The sequence below is a fragment of the Megachile rotundata genome, chromosome 13 (assembly GCF_050947335.1).
Source record: "Megachile rotundata isolate GNS110a chromosome 13, iyMegRotu1, whole genome shotgun sequence".
NCBI lineage: Eukaryota > Metazoa > Arthropoda > Insecta > Hymenoptera > Megachilidae > Megachile > Megachile rotundata.
The window spans coordinates 8444149-8464085 of NC_134995.1; the positions used below are offsets into that span (position 1 = coordinate 8444149).

At 39.2% G+C, this 19937-nt stretch overlaps 1 protein-coding gene across 2 annotated transcripts in view; it reads right to left on the reverse strand.

Annotated features, from left to right (window-relative positions):
- Positions 1–19937, reverse strand: part of hh (hedgehog signaling protein) — an 87749-nt gene that overhangs the window by 4335 nt on the left and 63477 nt on the right. For both annotated transcript variants that reach the window (XM_076538533.1, XM_076538534.1), the window contains exon 2: positions 594–855. In XM_076538533.1, coding sequence (XP_076394648.1) covers positions 594–855 — 262 coding nt within the window. The remainder of the gene's footprint in view (positions 1–593; positions 856–19937) is intronic.

Below are 19937 nucleotides of genomic sequence, written 5' to 3' on the forward strand. Positions count from 1 at the left end.
GGAAGATTAACTCGAACGTTATCGAAAATTAAATCATTTTTAATACACTGATATAATCGATGACGCAACAGGTGCGTCACCAGTCAAATTTTTATTACATTTTCAAGTAAAATAATTTCAATGATTATTAACACTGTGCTTATGTTTAAAATTAATTTTTCTAAAACTTGTGTTATATTTTACACTAATATAATGGATGACGCACCAGGTGCGTCTCAAGTTAAATTCTTATTTTCAATAATGTTCAATAAAAAATTTCAATGAATTTTCAGTAAAAATAGTTCAATGAAAAGCTGACAGTAAATTAACTGTAAATATCTTCTGTGCAATCCAATGTAACCAATGACTCACCCGGTGCGTCATACATTAACTCTTCAATAAATTAACAAATTAAAAAACTAAGAATGTGCACCGTCAACAAGCAGTAAACTACTAAAAAAAAATATCGATACTATTTTCATAATCGATAGCATCCCTAACAAGTTTTAATAATAAAAATTTGTTATGACATAAAAAGTGAGATGTGACCGACACGTGTCACTCTGTTTTAAACGGAGAGGTTGTTCGAGGAAAATGATAAATAAAATACTCACCAGATTTGACGGAACAGTGGATGTGTGACCTGGACTCGTAGTAGACCCAATCGAAACCAGCTTCGACAGCGAGCCTCGCCAGCATTCCGTATTTCGAACGATCCCGATCGCTCGTCGTCACGTCGACGGCACGTCCCTCGTAATGCAACGAATCCGTCGCGTGTTTTCCCTCCTCGTCCCAACCCTCTGTCACCCGTAGTTTCACCCCTGGCCATTGATTCATTACCGAGATGGCGAGGGTGTTCAGCTTCTCCTTGCACCTCTGCAACATAACACTTTCGGGGTTACTGAATTGATTACGAGGATTATGCAGAACTTTTGACTTAATAATTGTGATAATTATGACGTTTTATGGGGTTTATGGGGCTTTTAGAGAAGTTTCGGAATATCTAATAATAGAATTCTAATTTTAATAATAGAATTTAGGAATAAGAGAGTCAAGGATGATTATATGATATAGATGATGGTAGGGTAAATTCTTGCTGCAGAAGTTTAAGTTTGCTGCAGAATATCAAGCTTCCAAATATACACCTCTGGAAATTTTAGAAAGTTTCAAAACATTTAAACACAAGATTGTAAAATTTCGAAATTGTCATTTTTAAAAAATATTGAATATCAAAGTACAAAAATATGAAAACCTTCTCAAATCTGTTACCAAAGCAACTCTCCATCGCTACAAGTATCAAAGATGCCCTCACAGTTGCCCGATTACACCCAATGCATACCCAAACAATTCACCCCCAATCCAAACAAACTTAAACCCGTCGAGTCACCCCAAACAAGCAATCTTTCTTTTCCCGAAAACTCGCGGTGTCTTTTCATCGCTTTTCCTCGAAGTTCCGCTTAACGCGATTTGGTGGAATCCGTCGATTTCACGCGGCCGGAAAAAGGGATCGTGTCCGAGTCTTTGGGTAACGAATGCGTGTTTTGACCGGTCAGGAGGACTTTTCAGGGGATTTTGAAGGGTCGAGCCCGTGGCGAATCAGGAGGCAAACAGGAGTATAAACACGACCGGTGTCGAGTATTCGGTCACGGCTCTGTCGCTCTCGCGCCTTCTTTTTCCCTGTCTACCTGGACGATACCGAACAACGGCCAATAGAGGGAAAAACGTGCACGGGAACAGGATACTGTGACATCGCGCGACGGGAAGCAACACGGATCCGTGTAAACCCCGTTTAATCCGGAACGCAGCGTATCGAGGACGCGAGAAGCCCAACACCGGCTACCCCATTGACCAGTTCCGGCCCATTGTCCCCTCGCTGTCCATTCTGACCCCTGTTCAAGTCGAGTCCCGAAGGGCTACGGCGCTTTATTCACGACGGAACGCCCGGAAGAAGCCAATTTCAACGATGCGAAAGTCCAGGGGGATTAACTCGGCTTCTTTGAGAAGCTTTGCAATTCCTTTATTTAGGGGATTGAACTTTTGTACTTGGTAATCTGTCGATCACTGGGTCGAGAGATTGGGAGTGGAGATATGAGACTTTTCGGGTTCAATTGTGTTCTGTATTTTGAGGAAATTAATTTTTATGATTGTTGATGTTTTTGGGTGATTTGTGTGCTTTGAATGTGGGGATCTGGGGATTTGAAGCTTGAGAGTTTAGAGATTTAGGATGGAGATATATTGAAATCTATACATACTGGTATAATAATATATTAATATATTCATAGAATTAATATATTTACAGAGAATACGTATTATTATAGTCTTGTAACCCTGAAAGATACAGTACATACATATAATACCTAGTATACTTTCGTACTATAACCCTAATGCTCATACGTTACATTAGTATCACATCAGTATAATAATTAACATAATAGTATACACGGTATTTCACAATTAGTGTAGGTCCCTGAACTGGGAGGTAGCTGACGTGATTCCGAATAAAATTTCCCTTTGCAAAAATTTGATTTGAAGCCTCGTTTTTGAATTATTAAGGAAAAACACGGACCAATCAGAGCGCGAGGGCGTGCGCAGGCGCGAGATAGCTTCGATCCTAGTGGCTGAGCGCGCGTCATCCTCGCGCTCTGATTGGTCCGTGTTTTTCCTTAATAACTCAAAAACGAAGCTTCAAATCAAATTTTTGTAAAGGGAAATCTTGTTCAGAATTACGTGCTCTATCACCCTAGGTCCCTACACTAGTTGTAAGATACCTTGTATAGTCTTGTAACCCTAGAAGACATAGTATGTGCATACTATATAGAATACATGCATAGAATACTTAGAAAACTTACTAATATTTGTACTATAACCTTCATACTCATATAGAGTGTTACATTCTAATCATATCAGCATACTAATTAACACAATGGCATATTAATCTATGCCTAAAGCACTGCTTGTCCCATATCCCTCAACTCCTAATCTCCCTTTAATATTTTAATAATAATTAGTGGAGTACTACATTAAACGTTAATAGATTTAACTTTCTATATTTACAATAACTCGCATCCATACGAATCAATGATCCTCCATTTCTATTCAAGAGATATTTGAACCCTGTCTATTTGACAGTACACTGCGACACGAACGCACAGACCGTGTCGTGTTGGCAGTGCAAATTATTAAGAGACGTTCAAACACGCGCTTTCGTCGGAAGCGATAAATCATCGGTATGAAAACACATTGTGTTTGCCCTGTGCACCTCTTCGTTATGCAAATTTACGCGGGATCGTGCCACGACCAGCTCCTCTGCGAATTCAATGGAAATCGTGGATAACGCTGGGAACCAAGTTAATTCCTGTCCTTCGGGGTGCGACTGTGAAATTGCGATTCACCGACGCTGACAAATCACACCCCTGGGCATTCGATCATAATAACAACCCCACATATCGATTATGCGACGATGATCGTGCGATTGTACGGAAATACGTTCGTCATTCTAACATATGGTAGCTGCGTCCCTTTCTTTGAAGGGGATTTTGTTGGATTTTGTTGATGGAAAAGTTTAACGCCTTTAAACTTAAGGCATTGTATTATTTATTTTAACATTTGACTAAATTAATGTTATTAAACAAGTCACATTTATATAAGTAAAGGATTTTCAGAGGACAACTTCAGCTCTGAACTTCGTAATCGAATGAATACTTGTGCCGCCATCTTTAATCGATTAACCTTCATTTGAATGGAATAGTTTAATTTTCACAAAATTCATTAAATATCTAAACAAGACAACTTCTGCAAGTCTCCCCAATTTAATATCAACAAGAAATTGAAAACATCCTAAGATATCATTAAATATTCCAACTATAAGATTTGAAGCGTAACTCGATAAGGAGGTTATGTGTCCCGCATAATCTTGTTTCGCGGTCTAAAATGGCGGGCGAGGAAATGCAACGGAATTAAGGGCGGCTATTGAACGGGCGATATCGTGACACCGTGGTTTACAAAGTCGAGGGCAGCCTGGTCGTTTTCATTGAGAGGCGGACCCGCGTACCTTAATGGGAATTCATCCGACAGACGATGGGCGTGCGGTGCGATCCGCTTGTGCTTGTGGCGATCGCGTGCACGTGGCGTGCCCGCAAGAGGGCACAGGGGCGAAGAAGGCGGGACCGGTCCCAAAGAGCTGTCGTGCACACCTCAATAGGGGCTAATTGCTGCAAGGAGAGCTGCAAATTCGTGCTATTGTATGGCCCGTTTCATTTTCGTGCCCGATGTCGAAACCCTTAAGCCGCCGTTCATGTGGAACCACGGATTCAAATTCGACGATGGACTTCGTGACGTTTCTGGTTATACGTCTCTAACTGAATCTATGTATTATAGATTTTTAGTTTATTGTAGATTACTAGGGTGTACTATAGTTTGGTACTGTTTCTGGTTATACTCTAACTAGATCTATATAGTTTATTATAGATTACTATGGTTTACTATAGTTTGGTACTGTTTCTGGTTGTACATCTCTAACTAGATCTATATAGTTCATTATAGATCACTATAATTTACTATACTAGTTTCGTGTCGTTTCTGGTCATATATCATTAACCAAATCAATATGTATAGTACATTAGAGATTACTATAGTTTACTATAGTTTGGTGCCGTTTCTGGTCATCTCTAACTAAATCTATATAGTTCATTATAGGTTACTATAGTTTACTTCAAGATCTAGGATATAAAAATCTAATATAAGACCTAGTTATTTTATAATTTAGGGACCTGGAAATCTAACAATCTAGGGACCCTAGAAATATGAAAATATAGAGATTTAAGGTTGTAAGGATTTAAGGATTTGGAGATCTAGGGATTTAGAAAACTTGAAATATGGGAATTTAGAAATATAGAAATTATAGAATTTAGGGATTTTGGAACTTTGAAATTTTGGAATTATGGAATTTTGGAATTTAAAAATTTAGCAATCTAGAAATGTAGGCGTTTGGAAATCTAGGGATTTAGCAATCTAGAAATCTAGGGATTTGGGAATCTGGGGATTTAGGAATTTAGGAATTTAAGAATTTAAGAATTTAGCAATCTACAAATCTGGGGATTTAGCAATCTAGAAATCTAGGGATTTGGGAATCTGGGGATTTAGGAATTTAGGAATTTAAGAATTTAAGAATTTAGCAATCTACAAATCTGGGGATTTAGCAATCTAGAAATCTAGGGATTTGGGAATCTAGAGATCTAGGAATCTAGAAAACTAGAAATTTAGGTATCTAGAAATATACAAATCTAGGGATCTAGGATTTTAGACCTACAAATCCAAGGTTCCGGAAGTTTAACCAGCTAGGGACCCTAGAAATCTACATATCTAGGTATTTAAGACTATAAAAATCTAGGAACCTAAAGATATAGGACCCAGAAATCCAGCTATTTAGAAATCTAGAAACATATGAGTTTTGGAACTCAAAAATTTAGGGATGTCCCAGAAATAATACCAGAAATCTGAGAAACTAAAAATCTAGAAATTTAGTGAAACCGTAATCCGTACACAAATCCTACAAATCTAGTAACATAAAAACTAATTTACCCTATAAAACACAAAAAAAGTTCCCATCAACCATAATCACAGCAACGTAAAAACCAATATCACAAGCTACAAGTCGTTCGCGAGGAAACAATTCGAGAGATCAAGATGACTAATAATAAAGAAGAAGAAGAAGAAGAAGAAGAAGCAGCAAGAGTACGAGTGGGAGTAGAAGAAAGAAGAAGAAGAAGGTGGAAGAAACACAAAAGGTGGCCGATGCAGTTTCTGGTATAAAGGGAGGGAAGAATGGTGAAGAGGCCGAGAAATGTACCGGCCGTGGTGCACGATGGGGTGCCTTGTTCACCCAGCAGGGAATCCCCTGAGCCCCTCCCAGACTTTACATCTATTTACAAACATTTTGGCGGAGTGCAGATAGAGTGGAACAGAGAATGCACGCGGTCAGCCAAAGCCGAGAATGTCGGGCCTTATGAAAATCCATTTCGAGTGAAAAATGGCCGGGACTGTAATCCATTAGCTGCACCGAGGGCTGAAGGGAGGCCAGACACACGGGGATGAAAAAAAGGCCGATCACAAAGAACAGCGCGAAATATCCTCGAAACGAATCGCGAGCCTTGGACGGCGCTCATGAGAAACGATCGAAAAACGTAAGACAAGCAGAAAAACAACCCCTAGGGTTTTGTTCAGTGGGTGCTGGAATGCTTTTTGGTCGAATGGAGGATGGAATGCGGTAATTGACTTTTAATGTGGAATTCTGGATTTCTGCTATTCGGATTTTAGGTGGGGATTTAGTGGTTTGGGAGTTTTGGGATTTTTAGGGAATTTAGGGATTCTTGGGATTTTGGGGATTCTTGGGATTCTTGGGATTCTTGGGATTTTTGGGATTTTAGGGATTTTGGGGATTTTTGGGGGTTTTGAGATTTTCGGGATTCTTGGGATTCTTGGGGTTCTTAGGATTTTTGGGATTTTTGGAATTTTTGGGATTCTGGGGATTCTTGAAAGATTCTTGAAATTTGGGGGATTTTGGGTATTCTTGGAATTTTGGGAATTTTAAGGATTTTTGGGGGTTTTGAGATTTTTGTGATTCTTGGGATTCTTGAGATTTTGGGGATTTTTGGGATTCTTGGGATTCTTGGGATTCTTGGAATTTTTGGGATTTTGGGAATTCTTGAAATTTGGGGGATTTTGGGAATTCTTAGAATTTTGGGGATTTTTGGAATTTTTGAGATATTGGGGATTTTGGGGATTCTTAGAATTTTGGGGATTTTAGGAATTCTTAGAATTTTGGGGGTTTTGGGGATTTTTGGGATTTGAAGGCAAGGATTTTCGAATTTCATTTGTGGATAGTGAAATTTTTCCAGGTTTTGTAATTTTCAAATTTTCAAGTTTTCACTTTTCCAAACTTTCAAATACTCAAATTTTTCACACCCCAAATTTCTCAATATTTAAATTTTCACTTTGCCAAATTTTTAACTAAATTTGCCCAGTGAATCAACTCTAAACGCAACTTTTGTGCTCTTCAATTTTGATCACCTCATCCTAAAATCATCCACAGTATCAGATCTCCCTGCAAAATTTCACGAAAATTCGAGATTTGTCCACAAGAAACGATAGAAGAGATGGTCTAGTCTTCCACCTAATTCGTGTATCGATATCCGGTTGATCGGTGACGTTAACATGGGTATAATATTCACAACAATGTTAGGATTTACCGTCAGTGAAGCGTAAATGACTGGCAAGCGTGTATCGAAGAGGAAATTTTTCACGGTGTGTCGAGCAAGAATTCGACTCGCGCACTGGACGTTACGAAAGGCGAATGAAAGGCAAAAAGCAAACCAGTTTCGTTGGATGATGGACTGGATGCGACAGGGATAATGTGCCCCTGCTCGAAACACCCTATCTCAGCCTCATCTCTCACCTCGATACCCGTTAATTATCGAGCGTCTATCACTTACACCTGGTTTACATGCATCCTATCTTATCTCGTTTCACCGAACGTCGTGTTAATTCTTGTGCAGCTGCCTAGTTAGCAAGTTCAATTCCGTATTTCCGAGTAGCGCCGTGTGGATTGGAAACCATTTTGTTATCAACGCGGACCGTTAGCTGCACTCGGAGATGGCGATATCGCCGTTAGTTCATGAATATTACTTTAGTTTAGAAATTTTCTATTTTAATAACGTTATTTACTTTATTTGTTCACTGTTTTATGTGTAGGGAAGTTTTTATTTTAATGTGGATTTTGGGGAAAAATTGAAATTCTGTCGATTTTAATGTCGCTAATGAAGGTTTATTAATCAAGAAGATTGATAATTATTTGTACTTTCGGTGCAATGTAAGTGGAAGACGCACCAGGTGCGTCATGTGTTAAATTTATCATTTTTTATAAGTTATTGGGTTGTAATAGTTTTTGGATTTTAGTATAGTTTGTTCTAGTTAAATGAGAAAATTTGAATTGACGTCTCTTTACGGTTTTATGAAACCAACGACGCACCTGGTGCGTCACGGACATATGTATGTTAAATTTTTAACGTTTCATTTTTAATAAGTTATTACGTTGTAATAGTCTTTGGACTTTAGTATAGTTTGCTCTAGTTAAATGAGAAAATTTGAATTGACGTCTTCTGTACTGTTTCATGAAAACAGCGACGCACCAGGTGCGTCATTGACATGTGTTAAATTCTTAATGTTTCATCTTTGATAAGTTATTAGCTTATAATAGTCTTTGGACTTTAGTATAGTTTGTTTTAGTTAAATGAGAAAATTTGAATTGTCTACTGTTTCATAAAACCAGCGACGCACCTGGTGCGTCCTGTACTTGCAAGTTATTACACTTAACATTTAATTCAGTTTGATTTAACATTTCATTCAGCCTTATTTAATAGTTGATTCAGTTTCATTTAACGTTTCATTCAATTTTATTTAACATTCAAATCAGACTTCCTCAACATTTCATTCAGACTCCAAACTTTCAAACTTCCTTATTTCACGTTTAATTTCTGTTGCACCAATTTTATCTCAGTTTATTAAACCCAAGAACATCAAGAATAACGCAAACGAGATCATTTATCAAATTCAAGAATCGAACATAGGTCATAATTATCACGACGCACCATATGCGTCCTGTCTGATGCGATCCGCCTGTAATCCAATCCTGGCAGGGTTAAAACGCAGCCAGACCCGTCCGCTCGGCGAAGAATGAACGAGCACGATCAAAGGTGAGACACCGAAGCAAAAAAGTCGCGAATAAACCCGAAGAAGAAGGCTAACACGAGTATGCAAGTAGAAGAATCAGCAAAAGAAGAAGGCAAAAGATGGGCCAGCTTTCGATGGGAAAGGGGGTTGGGTCCGAGATGAACGAAGATGGTGAAGGCTCCTTCACCATCCTGGCTCCATCCCAGCATCTAGACTCGGAGCCCCGCCCCCGCTGGTTTCTTCACGAGTCCTTCTCCTCCTCCAGCTTCACCTTCGCGGCCAGGCCAACCTTTTATTCCATTCTTCTTGTTTCAGCGTGCTCGTTCCTCTCTCATCTTCCCTTCTTCTCCGATTTCCCTCGTACCCCCACCGCCCGGACAACGTTCGTCACCTCCTCCACCTCCGGGGCCCGAATTCGGGGAGAGAGAGAGAGAGGCACCGATCTACTCTGCTCTCGATATTCCATTCACTAGGCCCCGATACGAAACGCCCAGGCGTCAGCTGATCCGCCAGGAAGTCACTTCCGCTCCGATGGAAATGGATCCCTCGACACCTCCGCGCCACTTGCCTTTTTTATCGAACCGCTCGTCCCGGAGAATTCGAATTCTCAGACAATGACATCGTAACTACTGTTCGCTCAGAAGAATGCTCACGACTTCGATTGGCACATAACGGCACAATCGATTCGTGTGATTGATCGACTGTCGCAACTACTTGGATCGCGTAACAGGAGTCTGGACAGGAAATGAGTCCTGACAGAATACTGTAGACGTGAACACTTTTTTGAATTGCTAGAATTTATGGCTAGAACTATACTTTAATTAAGCTAGAACTTAGGGTACATCTTCAAGAATTTGGAGGTGTAGCACATAGGGATGTGATATGTGATGATTTGATGTATGGAGTTGTTCCATGTACGTATGGACTGGGTGCTAATTTAATTCTTGGCGATATAACGAGGGAATTTTTGTCGACCCAATATACATCTACCTCTGATGAGCTATCATGTACGAATATTAATACCATCATGTGAAAGTAATATTGATACTATAACGTGTAGGTAGATTACAATAATCTAATGCATAGACACATCCACACATGGCCATATAGAGGGTAATGGTCATCTGACACGTAGGTGTGCCAATGATGATCTAACGTGTGAAAATTGAACGTGATCCAACGTGGTCGTATAAGAATGTGGTGATATAACGCGTAGATGTGTGGTCATATAACACATACTACATAGTAACCTAACGCTTGATAATTCAACTCGGGGTGACTCAACGTGGTAGTCCAACACGTAGGTATATCAACGCATGGATTACATTAACCCGAGGTGATCTAATGCGGTGTTATACACCTGGTGATCTAATGTCTAGATATATCTACGGGGCTATCTAGCGCGTAGATATATCAACGCGTGGCGATCTAACGCATAGATACACCAACGCGTGGCTGTTAGCATGTAATGCGAGGTTACTTAGTACGTGATAATATAACGCGTAGTTCCGCAATTCATAGATACATGTGTCGTTATCTAGTGCGTTGATATGGCAACGCGTGGGTATCGAACGCGTGATTATCTAGCGCAGACATACCAACGCATGAGGAGAGTCTTAGCGTTAGATGCAACGCATAGATGTCTAACGCGTAATTATTTAACATGTGTTTATATAGCGCGTGGTAATCCATCGGGTGGATGTACCAACGCGTGATTATTTAACGCGTAGATGTACCGATGCGTGGCTATCTAGCGAGTGGTTATCTAACGCGTAGATATACCAACGTGGAATTATTTAACGCGTAGATATATCAACGTGGGACTATCTAATGAGTAATTATCCAACGTGTAGATATACCAACGTGCAATTATTTAACGTGTAGATATACAAACGTGTGAATATCTAACGAGTGGTTACCTAACGCGTAGATATGCCAACGTGCAATTATTTAACGTGTAGATATACAAACGTGTGAATATCTAACGAGTGGTTGTCCAACGCGTAGATATACCAACGTGTGAATATCTAACGAGTGGTTATCTAACGCGTGGATATAACAACGTGCAATTATTTAACGTGTAGATATGCCAACGTGTGACTATCTAACGAGTGGTTATCTAACGCGTGGATATACCAACGTGCAATTATTTAACGTGTAGATATACCAACGTGTGATTATTTAACACATAAATCTACTAATGCATGACTATCTAACGCGTAGCTATCTGACATGTCGCTATCCAACGTTACTATCTAACGCGCGACTATGCAACATAAGTCCATGTGGCGCACAAACGCATCAACGTACAACTATCTAACCTACAAGTACATCACCGTGCAGTTATCTAACGCGTATCTATCTAACCTATAGTTATCCCAACGAACATCAATGACACCATACTGCAATATAACCGAAGTCAACTCAAGTTTAACCCCAAATTGCTGCACCATTTATACCTTTTGTCCCATCGCGTCTGAAGATCCAACGTTCACGTGTTTCCTTTTACCTCATCATTGTTCTTACCGCGCATTCAGCAAATGGCCGATCGATTGGAACGATTGGTACCTCGTGTACATGCATTAGGGTACAATGGCCCAGGGTCCGAAGAGATGACACGGCAACAATGGGGCCCCGTGTTTTGAAGAAGTCTCACGCGAGCCAGTTGGAGTGTTTGTCGAGCTCTCTAGACGGTCCCAGCGAGAACTGAAGAGTCCCGAAGCCGAACGACCCTATCTCACGCTTCTTCATCTCCATTCCGCCCCCCCTTGACTGGTTCCACGGTCATTCATTTGCTCGATGCATGATTACCTGGTACGTCGAGCAAACAGCATTCGACGAGGTGGACAACGATTAGAAGCTTGAGGATCGATGATTTCTTGGGGCCTTATGATTTTTGCGATACGATGTCCTAGGGTTTCGAAGAGAGCAATGTCTGAGGAAACGTGGTTTCGAAGTGAAACCACGGGGCCGGAAATGGTTAAGGATAACGCCCGAAAGAGCAGACTTCCTGGAAGCCTGTAGAATGCGAATTTCGAGGTACGCATGGAATTTGTGACTTTCGTCACATGGCTCAAGTTACAGCCTTGCATGCCTGAACATCTCGAGATTGCGGAATATTGAGAAAGAAATTGGGACTTGGGAGATTTGGAATTTGAGAGTTTTGGGACTTGGAAGTTTTGGGACTTGGGAGTTTTGGGACTTGGGAGTTTTGGGACTTGGGAGTTTTGGGACTTGGGAGTTTTGGGACTTGGGAGTTTTGGGACTTGGGAGTTTTGGGACTTGGGAGTTTTGGGACTTAGGAATTTTGGGACTTAGGAGTTATGGGATTTGGGAGTTTTGGGACTTAGGAATTTTGGGACTTGGGAGTTTTGGGACTTGGGAGTTTTGGGACTTAGGAATTTCGGGACTTAGAAGTTATGGGATTTGGGAGTTTTGGGACTTGGGAGTTTTGGGACTTGGGAGTTTTGGGACTTGGGAGTTTTGGGACTTGGGAGTTTTGGGACTTGGGAGTTTTGGGACTTGGGAGTTAGGAATTTTGGGACTTAGGAGTTATGGGATTTGGGAGTTTTGGGACTTGGGAGTTTTGGGACTTGGGAGTTTTGGGACTTGGGAGTTTTGGGACTTAGGAATTTTGGGACTTAGGAGTTATGGGATTTGGGAGTTTTGGGACTTGGGAGTTTTGGGACTTAGGAATTTCGGGACTTAGGAGTTATGGGATTTGGTAGAATTGAGATTTGAGAGATTTTGGATTTGAGTTTTGAGAATTGGGAGATTTTGGACTTGGGAGTTTTGGGACTTGGGAGTTTTGGGACTTACGAGTCTTATGATTTAAGATCTTTGGGATTATGTAATTTTGGGAATTTGGAAACTCTAGGACTTGTGAATTTCTAAGCATTAAAGACTTAAAAATTCCATTATATCGCCAACACTTCCAAAAGCCAGCACAAGTTAAAACTCTTCTCCGGTATCAATTACGGTTGGCCGTGAAGGAATACGATTTCACAAACCTCAGAATCCGGGATCAGATCGAGTGATCGATCAGCATCGATCCCGCTAATCCATGCGTTCTCGAAACTCGCGAAACACGAGAGGAGACCACGGCCAATTTCCATAGGTGGCTATTTTCGTGGGCCAGTGGTTTTCCTGGAACGGTCGATCGATCGATCGTCGTCCGATCAGCCTCGAACCCGTCTCGGTTGAACCGATCGTATCCCCGTGTATCCCGGGGAGCTCGGGTTACATCCTTATTACATACCTGCACGGTGGACACGATCACGGGGACTCGAGTCGAGGTGCTGTAAAGAAGATCGAAGCCGACGGACCGCGAGGCCCTTTTGTCTGTGGGAACGGATTACCGCGGCGTGGCATCGTGGCCAACAACGCGAAGAAACGCGTATAGTTGGCCAACCTGGTGGATCGACGTGAAGGGAGATGAACAGGGGCGTGTTGTTTTGGCCCCGGGGCACATCACGCCCGTCGTCGACAGGATCCACGAAGGCGACCACGGGTGATGAAGCCTCGTCCACCGCGATCAATGCACGCCTCGTCGCTTCCACTGCCTCGGCACTCAATCTCGCAGCTTCCTTCTTGCTCGACGCCCCTTTTCATTTATTTCTCGCCGGGCAACATCCGCTTCGAATAACCACGTGTACGGGATACCCTTCAACGATATCCATGGACTGATCGGGGCGAGTCACATTTTTCGACACTGGGTATATCGGTAGTTTACTGTCTAACTTATCAGTACGTACTCTTTATTTCAATGGAATTGTTTGTGTATGTATGTATGTATGTGTAAGTGTATGTATGTTTGTGTAAAGTAATAGTTTTAATTATTTTTCTATTTCTTCCATATCGTCTGTTTCTGTTGGGTCAATGTTTTAGGTATATTAAAGTGGGTATAAACTAGTGGTCTATGTATGATGATGTGTTATTAATTATTCTGCTGTTGGGTTAGTGCTTAGATATATCAAAATGAATGTATAAATCAGAGGTGTATTAATGAGGACCTGATTAATGTTGGGTTATGTAATGTGAGCATATTTAACGGATGGTTACTTAGCGAGCGGCTATCTAATCCATGTGTGTATCTACATGTGATAATATTAATACGTGGCTATATGTATAAGAATGTGTAGTAATATCACTGGATGACTATTTAACACACAAATATATCAATAAGACACGTCTAACAATTAGTTATGTAACGTGAGGATATTTAAAGCACGGTTACTTAGTGAGCGGTTATCTAATTCATGTGTGTATCAACGTATGATAATACAAGCATGTAGCTATTTAAACTATATGTATATCAACGTGTAGTAATATAAATGGCTGATTATTTAAAACGTAGGCATGTCTATTAGGGTTTATCTGACATTTAACTATGTAACGTGAGGATATTTAACGCACGGTTACTTAACGAGCGGGTATCTAATCTATACGTGTGATGTCTAACGTGCGATTATTTAACGCGTAAAAATCAAGCTTGTAGCTATCTGTCGTACAGATATAGTAACGTATGGTGATCCAACGCGAACACACATAAATAAGCTTGAAAATTATTTTATTCCAAAAATTTTCTACTTCCAATTTTTTTAATTTCCAACTCAGATATTATGTTGTATTCTTGAAAGTTTTGAAAGCTTTGAATTCTTGAAAGTTTTGAATGTCTTGAATTCTTGAAAATTCTGAAAGTTTTGAAAGTCTTGAAACTCTTGAAATTCTTGAAAGTCTTGAAAGTCTAAAAAATCTAAAAAGCATTAAAAGTCTTGAAACTCTTGAAAGTCTTGAAAGTCTCGAAACTCTTGAAATTCTTGAAAGTCTTGAAGGTTTAAAAACTCTAGAAAGTCTTGAAAGTCTAGAAAATCTTAAAAGTCTTGAAACTCTTGAAATTCTTGAAAGTGTAAAAAATCTTGAAAGTCTTGAAACTCTAGAAAGTCCAAAAAATCTTAAAAGTCTTAAAACTCTTGAAATTCTTGAAGTTCTTGAAAGTCTTAAAAGTACAGAAAATTTTGAGAATCTTGAAAGTTTAATAAGAATAGAAAACCTTAAAAGTGATGAAAGTCTTGAAAGTCTTAAAAATCTTAAAAACCTAGAAATTCCTGAATTTTTTTAAGGACATCAATTACCCATTCACCTCGTCTATCCACCTATTTTTCATGAAACGACAAATTACACCAATAACATGAAAATATATAACCCATCATTTTACCCCGTTTCACCGGACGATAAATGCAAAACTTCCACAGCTCTGTCAGCGGAAAGAGCAGTGTCATTATTCAAGTCCATTAATTGTCAACGGAACTCTCCAATTACCTCAAGTATTCTAGAAACGTCTCCAGCGTTTCACTGGTCTTCGACTTCGTCGTCGATAAATACAAGTCTTTTGCTTCGTTTGTCGAGTAAGTACTGCGCATCCTCCTCGAAATATTTTCACCACGGTGAAAGAGGCGAGAAGTGAAGAAACAAAAGCGTCGAGAAATTGTCGTGAAGTGGAATACACTTCGAGAGAGCAACTACTCGTTGCTGGAATATTCTATTCCAAATAGACAAGGAACAGGTCCGGGAAAGCAATAAAACAGAAACAGCCGGACACAGGAACACCATTAAAGACAGAACATTTTTCGCATTCCGCCGATGAAAGCCAAAGAATATTATTGACACACGTAACGGCACTGCTCAGGGTAAAGGTCGGAGGGTACCGAGCGCAAATATTACTACAGTATTCAGATTAAACAGGAAAGAATTATTTCTGTATATTGTTTCTATTTTTATTTTTAGGGAATAGTTTATGTTGTTGTATTTTTTTGAACTTTGGATATTTTGCAATGTAGTATGTATTTCTTTGGATAAAGGTGGATGTAGAGAGGGGGATGATATCCTTGATTATGGGGGTCGAATATGAAAGCTGGAAAATTTGATAATGTTATTAAATTTCTTAAAATTCACAAATTTTTTAAATTTCATAAATTTATAAAAATTCTCAAGATTCTCAAATTTCTCAAACTTTTCAAGTTTTTCAAAATTCTAAAAATTCACAAATTTTTCAAATTTCTCAAATTATTAAGTTTCTCAAAATTTTCAAATTTTCTAAATTTTTAAGTTTCTAAAAATTCTCAAATTTTTCAAGATTATCAAAATACTCAAATTTCTCAAATTCTTCAAGTTTCTCAAGTTTCTGAAAATTCTGAAATTTCTCAAATTCTCCAAGATCTTCAAATTTTTCAAAATTATCAAATTTCCCAAATTTCCTAATTCCTTAATTTCTCAACTCTCTAATTTCCCAATTCTATAATTTCCCAATTTCAAAATTCTCCAATTCCTTAATTTCCTAATTCCCTAATTTCCCAATCCCCTAATTTCCCAACTCCCTAATTTCCCAACTCCCTAATTTCCCAATGTAACAATTTCCAAATTTCCCAATTTTCTAACTTCTCAATTTCCCCATTTCCCCATTTTGACATTTCCCAATTTCCTAATTTCCCAATTTCCTAATTTCCCAATTTCCTAATTTCCCAATTTCCCAATTTCCCAATTTCTCAATTTCCTAATTTCCTAATTTTCCAATTCTCTAATTTCCAAGTTCCCTAATTTCCCAATTCCCTAATTTCCCAACTCATTAATTTCCCAATTACAAAATTCTCCAATTCCTTAATTCCCTAATTTCCCAACTCTCTAATTTCCCAGTTCCTTAATTTCCCAATCCCCTAATTTCCCATCTCATTAATTTCTCAATTCCCTAATTTCTCAATTACAAAATTCTCCAATTCCTTAATTTCCTAATTCCCTAATTTCCCAACTCTCTAATTTCCCAGTTCCTTAATTACCCAATCCCCTAATTTCCCATCTCATTAATTTCTTAATTCCCTAATTTCTCAATTACAAAATTCTCCAATTCCTTAATTTCCTAATTCCCTAATTTCCCAACTCTCTAATTTCCTAGTTGCTTAATTTCCCAATCCCTTAATTTCCCTACTCCCTAATGTCCCCAATCCCTTAATTTCCCTACTCCCTAATGTCCCCACTCCCTAATTTCCCAACTCCCTAATTCCCTAATTCCCTAATTTCCTAATTCTCTAATTTCCCAGTTCCCTAATTTCCCAATTCCCTAGTTCCTCAATTCCCTAATTTCCCAATTCCCTAACTTCCCAATTCCCAAATTTCCCAATTTCAAAATTCCCTAATACCAAAATTTTCTAATTTCCTAATTTCCCAATTCCAAAATTTCTTAATTCCCGAATACCAAATAATATTTCACTGTTCAAGACACGTATCACGTGAATTTTCGAACTGTTGTAACTATAAACTAATTATTCCATTCTCGAATGTATGAAGTAGCTAACTCGACGAATATCAGCTGCGTAACACTACAGAGTAAAGTTCATCCGTGCCTAAGAGGTTAAAAGCTCGCGGCGCAGCCAGGAAAGCAGAAGAAGGAGTAGGTTGAAATGGAAAGGATTAGAGGAGGCAAGCCGGCGAAAGACAGAAAAGAAAAGTAAAGGGCGGGTATACGTAGACGGGGAGGACGGATATCGTGTTCCAAATCGGGATCCGAGGGATCGGGTTATTAGGATCGAAATGAATGTAAATCCCCTTAACACGATCCCCGGGCAAAACACGGCTACCCGCGGCTCCGAAAGTGGCCAGATTAGATACCGTGGCCGAGGCTGGCTCGCCACAATCCTGTAGGATGTAGCGGCCTGATCCTATCTGAACCTTAGCGTCCTACCTTAGGGACCTACCATGTGGACGGGCCTTAAATCTCACGCGGACACCATCAGGAATGCCTGGTGCGCGTCCGACCTAACGAGCTTTTAATCGTCGCTCCGACGTCCACGTGACGACGGTGTCACGTGCCTCTAAATCACAAAATTATATCACCGTTTAGATGCACCTTTTTCTCCTCTTCTCGTGTTCTTTCGCGGACGTTTTTCTTCTGTTTTGGTCAATTTTTAACTTTTTGAACGGTGGTGTTTGTATGCGTATATAGTTAACACTTTAGTTGTCACGTGTGGTGCTTAAATTTTCATGAGGTATATATTAATTATATTATTTATGAATTGATTTGTATCCTATATCTAGATCCTCTGAATTCCCTAGATTCTATTACATTTCCTAGATTCTCTAAATTCCCTAGATTCTTTTTTCCTAGACCTTAAATTCTCCAAAATTCTAGAGAATCTGGGGAATTTAAGGAATTTAAAAAATCCATGAAATCTATAAAATATAGAAAAAGAACCTAGGGTTCTATAGGTTACCTATAGAATACCCATTTCATGGATTTTTTAAATTCCTTAAATTCCCCAGATTCTCTAGATCAAATAAATTCCCTACATTTCCTAGATTCTCTAAATTCTCTAGATTTCTTATATTCCCTAGATTTCTTAGACGTCTTAGAATTCTTAGAATTCTTAGTATTCTTAGATTTCTTAGATTTCTTAGATTTCTTAGATTTCCTAGATTTCCTAGATTTCCTAGATTTCCTAGATTTCTTAGATTTCTTAGATTCCTTAAATTCCTTAAATTCCCTAAATTCCTTAGATTCCTTAAATTCTCTAGATTTCTTAGATTCTCTAGATTCTTAAGATTTCCTGGATTTCTTAAATTCCTTAAATTCCTTAAATTCCTTAAATTCCCTAAATTCCTTAGATTCCTTAAATTCTCTAGATTTCTTAGATTCTCTAGATTCTTAAGATTTCCTGGATTTCTTAGATTTTTTAAATTCTCTAGATTTCCATAATTCCTTAGATTCTCTAAATTTCCTAGATTCCCATAATTCCTTAGATTCTTTAAATTTCCTGGATTCCCTAGATTCCCATGATTCCTTAGATTCTCTAAATTCCCCAGATTCCCATAATTCCTTAGATTCTCTAAATTCCTTAGATTTCCTAGATTCCCATGATTCCTTAGATTCTCTAAATTTCCTAGATGCCTTAGATTCTCTAAATTCCCTAGATTCCCTAAATTCCTTAAATTTCCCAGGTTTCCTAGATTTCCTAAATTCCCTAGAATTTCTAAGATCCCTAGATTCTCCAGATTCCAAAATTTCAAAACTTTCTCAAACTTCTAAATTCCAAATCTTGAATTTCCTAAAATTTTTCAATCTTTCAAATTTCCCAAATTTGAAAATCTGTAACCACTTAATCTCCTGAATCCCCCAAATTTCCCAAATCTTGCGAAGTCTCCAAATTAACATTTAAAATATTCCTATCGCTTCGAACAGCAAATTAAGAAAACAGTTCTCAGAACTAAATTCAATTAACGTATCTATCGCTCCATCTGCAATTATACTTATCCACTTCAACACTCCCCAATCGCAATCTCATCTATCCTCAATAATTTACCTATATCCTAAAAAATTCCAGCCTCCAATATCCGCTTTATCCACGAATTCTCGTAAAACCGTACGTAACTCAACTAGGAAATCAATTAAGGCACTATCGAAACGTTCGCGTATTCGAATCTAAGTAAACATAAATCTGAATACTTAATTTAATTTAAGCGTCCTGCACAAGGAGGCGAAACGCATGCGGAAAAAATCGCGTGGTCTTATAAAACGAGAAACGGGTGTAATTACGTATGGAAACTGACGTATCCACGTGTATCGATGCATTTCGCTGTATAAATTACATCGATCCTTTTCAGAGATAACAGGGCAAGGCTGCAAATTTCACGGGGCGACGTTTCAATGTGGACTCGCCATGCAAAGGAAATCAATGTTCCAGTGAAAGTCCACCGGTTGATATATCGACACGATCGTGCATCGACTGGTTGTTTAATCAACCGCCACGGAACGGCACCGATAAAAAACCGGCATTTACATCGATATTATCGATGCAAATCGATTCAAACGATTCAGCTCGCCGGCCAATTACACAGACGATCTACGACAATTTAATCGCTGAGAGTGTAAAAGGGAGCGTTCCGCAGTCGTGTTCGACGTTTAGCCGTCCGTCGATATCTTTGCAGTTAATTATCATAGAAACGTAACGTCGTCTATCAAAAGTTACGGCACTACGCGATATTCGGTCGTTATCGACCCGCCGGAAAAATGACACGCTTTATGGCGACGTTTCTCGTAAACGCCATGGAAAACGCCGGGGTTGAACGGAAATGGCGAGCCGGAGTTACCTTACAAGTTATGACAAATTGGTTTATGCAATGGGTGTTGCTGATTGTTAGATTGCGCCTGTTTACGATACGATCTATATTGTTACTTTTTCTTG